The 6,137-nt window shown below is 34.2% G+C and overlaps 1 protein-coding gene across 1 annotated transcript; it reads right to left on the minus strand.

Moving 5' to 3' along the window:
* Nucleotides 1-1,041, minus strand: LOC134701487 (E3 ubiquitin-protein ligase TRIM45-like). The gene has a single exon (XM_063562639.1). It carries the CDS (start codon nucleotides 1,003-1,005, stop codon nucleotides 100-102), a length of 906 nt encoding a protein of 301 aa, XP_063418709.1. The 5' UTR covers nucleotides 1,006-1,041; the 3' UTR covers nucleotides 1-99.
* Between the last annotated feature and the right edge of the window lie 5,096 nt (nucleotides 1,042-6,137).

Raw genomic sequence — 6,137 nt, forward strand, 5'->3', positions numbered from 1 at the left:
CTGATCCTGTGTTTAGTCGTATCTTCTGTAATATACTACTACACCAGTGGTTTATCCACAGTGTTCCATCTTCACAGCAGACTAAATTGTCAATAAGTCTCAGTTTAGTTTTAAATTGCTGTACCACTTGAAATTTAGGGTTGTCTGGTCATCATCAACTTTTAGTTCAGTCAATTCTCCATGCTGCGCTATCAAAATTGGTTGTTGTCCTGGTACATATTGTGGCAATCCCTTTAACTTAGTGTTGACTGGTTCTACCTTCTGTTTCCTGTCTGCTCTAATTACTCTTTCCTGTTTAAATATGTTGAAAACTTCACTTGCATTGTTCCGACTAATGGAATAACTTAGACTCTCTCTACGATTTTCTAAATCTTTTTTCATCTTCTCTGATTTATTTTTTTCATCCTGAACTGATGTCATTAGAGGATCCCTACGTTGATCAAGTTCAGTCAAAAGATTCTTTGTATGCTTTTCAACTTCTTTCTTTAAAACTCTTTCCCGTTTCAGAATTTTCTGCCTTTCCGTTTCATATTTTGATATTTCAGATGATTCCTTTACATTCAGTCTAGATAATACCTTCTCAGTTTGTAAAATGGTTTCTTCAACTTCAGAATGAAAATTTTTGATAGCTTTCAATGTTAACTTGTATCCTTCATCTAATTTTGTCATTTTATGTTTGGCATGAGTGCTAAGAATACATAAAGGGCAGATAACTTCTTCACATGTCTGGCAAAACAGGCAACAGTTTTGTCCATTATGAACACTACATGGAATATTATTTATGTCTGGTTGATCATTTACTTCTTCTTGATGTGTAGCAATGTCCATTATGTCTATGATGGTATGCTGGTTGTCAGATTTTACTTTCTTGTGAAGTTTTTGACATTTTGTACACAAGAGAAAGTTACATTGTATACATTTCCATTTAATCTCATTAGATTCCTCACACATCTGACAGAGCATTGGAATTTGTCCACTCTGAAGAGAATTTGATAATGCCATCATGTAAATCTCCGTTTAGAACATTTTGTTCACATTATACCTGGGAAATACTATCTCACATAATTATCCACGACTATAAATAGTAACATAGTCATTATATATGGTCTTAACTACACTACAATAATAACAAACACAAAGCAATGCATTTAGCCGTGCAGAATATCTTAAACTAAAATTTAAAAACCTGACACCTTTAGATAAAGTAATCTTTTATACCTATAAAATACTAACATATCGATGACAATGAATTCAAATTTTAGGACTGTACTGTGTAAATAAGATATTATTTAGAGTGTCATGACTTCTTTAATTACTACATACTATTTTTCGTGGTGTATTCATTTTTTTACAAATTTTGCAGTAGTAAATACATGTAAAGACAAATGCAGCTTGAATGGATGTAGTAACCTTTTGGTAATTTTCATCGGAATTTACAACTACTAGTATACGTGGTTTACTTGGTTGTCCTTTACGCCTCGGTCACACCTTACCGGATAGCACGAACTGACGCCTAACGGTTTTGGTTTGTTCTTCAAAATACCGACAAAGAGCAGTGTCTAGCATGAAAAAGAGCTGCTTGATTGTGAAGACGTGCCTTCGATTATGAATAATTAAAATTCATTAACCTGACGTACCTAATAATTGGCATTTCTGACGCGAAATTTTCAATTGGCATTTATCCGTTTCAGATCCGTTCATCATCCGTTTTGTCCGTTTCACGTCCGGTAGAAGTCCGTTTCTCATTCGTTCATCGTCCGTTTTATCCGTTAAACGTCCGGTAGAAATCCGTTGGTGAATTTATCTTCTAGACCTCCAACGGATGTATAATGGACACATAACGGATACAAAACAGAAAGAGGGACGAATAAATCTAAAACAAACTGACAACGCCATGGCTAAAAATGAAAAAGACAAATAGAAAAAACAATAGTAAACATGACACAACATAGAAAACTAAAGAATAAACAACACAAACCCCACTAAAAACTAGGGGTGATCTCAGGTGCTCCGGAAGGGTAAGCAGATCCTGTTCCACATGAGGCATCCGTCGTGTTGCTAATGTAATTACAAATCCGGTAAGAGGTCTAATTCGGTAGGTCACATTTATGAAAGGGAAGGGGACTGTAGTTACGACATACGGAACATATCCGATATCATTTGTGAAACGATTATTCCATAACGGTCAACCAACTCGTGATGGCGTCCGTAAATAAAGTCAACAATAGTATGCCGCTGTTCAAAACTCATAAATCCATGGACAAAAAACAAAATCGGGGTAACAAACTAAAACCGAGGGAAACGCATTAAATATAAGAGGAGAACAACGACACAACACCGAAACGCAACACACACAGAAACGGACCAAGAATTAGACAAAATACCACGAGAATAACAAATATAACATCAAAACCAAATACAAGAATTTGGGATAGACAAGTACCGTGCCACGTCTTATCTTAATATCTCACAAATAAGAGAAAACAAACGACACAACGTAAACATGCAACACACACAGAAACGAACAATAATAGAACAATGGCCATCTTCCTGACTTGGTACAGGACATTTTTAAAGGGGAATAAAAATTGTGGCTTGAACCTGGTTTTGTTGCATGCCAAACCTCGCACTTTAATGGCAAAGTTAAATATAACATTGAAACGACAACATAATATTACAGGACTACAATACAAATAAATAGGAGAACATATTAGACAAAGAAACACATGATTAATAGATAACAAAAAGCATCAGGTTTAAAATTCAATACGCCAAAAACGCGCCTCGTCCACACAAGACTTACCAGTGACGCCCAGATATAAAAGATCGAAAGTGAAAAGGGTACAAAGCTTGTACAGCACTGAAGATCAAAAGTTGAAAAAGTTTTTGTCAAATACGGCGCTGTTTTTATGCTTGGGATTAGAACAAAACACACGTCTGGCGTATATACAAACTTTAGTTCTGGTATCTATGATGAGTTTATTTCCAGTTTGAGAACAAGGAGAATATCTCTAATGTTAGATTGAAGTATAAAAAGGTGAATTGAAGACATCCAGGTTACAAGATATTTAGAAAAAAGGATGTTAAAGGGTCTTAAGTAATTTTTTGATCGCCTAGCTAACACTCCCTTCTGACCGTTGTGTCATAACGCATCAAAGGAACAATAAAAATATGTGTACACTGGACAGACTCATCAGATAAATACTACAATTCAAACAAACATAAAATAATCTACTCAGTGATAATAGGGTCCATGTTTGGTGTGTGAATATATCATTAATGTCTAGGTTAAGGTCAATCGAATTGACTTTTAAATACAAGTGATATAGATATAGCTTTTCAAATGATGGTACTTTGGAAGCTTTTTGTCTTGCCTTTAACAATTCGCAAAATGCGCTTCATATGGATTACTTTCCGCGACAGTGTACATTATTTGTATGAATCTTTATAGTTCAGAATACATGGACATTTCATAATTTGTATACATATGTCTTATGCTACCCAGTTTCCATCTATTATATGCTCACTGTCCTCCGCCTAATTTTCATGGCTAAGCGACTTTTTAAAAAACATATATTTTTTTTCATGTAAATTTCTCACTTTTATCAGTAATAGAAAATTTGATAAATGAGTTTCTAGCAAGGTTTACATGTCCGTCAGGCATTGTTCAATTGACCCTGACCTCAATATTAGGTATTCACGGTTTGTGATTTGGATGCTATAAAAGAGAAATGAAAGATACCAAGACTAAATGACAAAAATCAGTATACATAACAAAAAGTAAAATCACAAAAATACTGAACTCAGAGGAAAATCAATTTGGAAAGTCCATAATCACATGGCAAAATCAAAAAAACAAAACGCATCAAAAACGAATGGACAAGAACTGTCATATTCCTGACTTGGTACAGGCATTTTCAAATGTAGAAAATGGTGGATTAAACCTGGTTCTATAGCGCTAACCCTCTCACTTTAATAACAGTCTCATCAAATTCCGCTACATACATGCAATAGGTCAACTTTATTTGGTCTCACTAATTATCGACAGAAAGAATTTTAGCGGTATATAGGTTTGTTCCACAGGCTTTATTAGAACTTGACTACTAGTCCTGGATCATTGATTAATGTTAATTTTATGGAATTTATTTTTAGGACTTTCGACAGACAACCAATCATAGTCGGTAAAACAGGCGAGACAGTGCAGCATATCCACTATTGTTATATATCAATTCATCAGATATGAAATGATTTTGATTATGTTGATATTATTGGTGTGTGGGCAGCTAGAAAGCCCTAGTTGTTGTATTCCTTCAATATCAATAATATATTGTTCACATTTTTTCATAAGCATAAATGCAATTTGGGTATTCCTCATTATAGAATCATTTACCGTTTGGAAGTCACTTCATACCAATTTTTCAATGATTTGATATGGATTCAAAATTAAATTGGTGGAACGATATAGTGAATATTGATACATCTTTGAAATAACCAAATAAAGGAAACTTTTGTCTACAGCATAAATAAATGTAAGTTACGAAACTGTCAACCGAGGTGCAATTTGGGTACCCTAACGTTACATAACAAGAGATGATCACTTTGTAAACGTACACAGTCATGATATTCTTAAAGGTTCATTTTATTTTCTGAGATTTGATCTTGATCTGTCTTCATAACTGATTTGTAAGCGTCAAATATGGTAAAATTATGTTGATTAAATCTATAAATGCTAAATATATAGATGCGTTTTACATTCTGATTACATTATTGGTATGAAGTATTTCTTATTCTGTGAATGGAGATGTACACCAACCAGTAATAACAGAAGAATAATGATCTCAAGGTCAATTCGTGGTCTTTAAACCCAAATATACGATACGTCAATCACAGAGCTGTAAAAAGTATTTTAGTTGATTCCTATGGCACTTTATAAGATAGTTGTTCAGTTGTGACTTTAATCGTAAGGTCAGACAGAAATTTTTAGTCTTTTTATTAGAATATATAGTAGAAAAGATCAAATTTCTTTTTCGGTCAGATAAACCGTTAAGCTAAAGCAGTTTGGCACAGACAGCATATACCTGTAATGTCAATGTAACCACGTGTACAAGTAATGAACGAACTGAAGTGTTCATGTGATGGTCAACTAATTATAATTATCAAATGGTTTCATTTTGAATGCACAAATTACTACAATCACGTGTGCCGAATCCTGAAACCTGAACTGTATATAGTTTGGCCTCATCAGATCCATTTTTGTATGTACCGCATTCTATGTATAATGTTCCTGAATTGTCAAACTCTAAAGAGAATGGTAACTGAATACCTAACTGCTCCTTAGTGTAAAGATAATGAAAACACTGTCCATAATAAGTGTCAATGATATGAATTATGTGATGGGTACTATCTGCAACTATAATATTGTCTGATTTTGTAGCCATTAAAAATTTAGGCTTGAATGTTCTTTGTTAGTTGGGGTGTTAATGATCGCTATACACCCATCTTATTCCATTGGTTTTATTTAATGCAACTATTCTTCCATTAAAATCTGCATTGAGACGATCTAGAACATAAAAGTTATTGTCATTGTCTGACGTTATTCTTGCAGGAACTGTAAAGATAGATTGTCCATTATTGTCTAAATGGTAAACTTTTTCTTTCCTCCCATTCATATCCATCACAATGACCTGCCTAGGACCCTTGACTGGAAATGGTTCTCCATTTTCTCTTACCCCTACAACGATTTGGTTATTTTTGGTGACATGAACACCTAAGGTTTGAAGAGATGCAAAGCTGAACATAGACCGCTTAATTTCTCCAGTAGCCTAAGAAAGTATTTGCAGAGCATCTGTTTTTGAAGATATCAGTAAATCCCCTGTCGGCAACAAAGCCATGCTATACGCCATGACTTTTACTTTCTTAATGATCTGTACCGGTTCTGATCCTTTCTTTAGTTGTATCTTCTGTTATTTATTTGTCGTACAGAAGTTTATCCACAGAGTTCCATCTTCACGGCAAACTAAATTTTCTACAATCGTTAATTTAGTTTTAAACTGCTGTAGCACTTGAAACTCAAATTTGTACTACTCCTTATCTCCAAGCTCAGTCAATACTCCGTGTTGTGATAACAAAATGGGTTG

This window comes from Mytilus trossulus, unplaced genomic scaffold (assembly GCF_036588685.1).
Source record: "Mytilus trossulus isolate FHL-02 unplaced genomic scaffold, PNRI_Mtr1.1.1.hap1 h1tg000244l__unscaffolded, whole genome shotgun sequence".
Lineage (NCBI taxonomy): Eukaryota > Metazoa > Mollusca > Bivalvia > Mytilida > Mytilidae > Mytilus > Mytilus trossulus.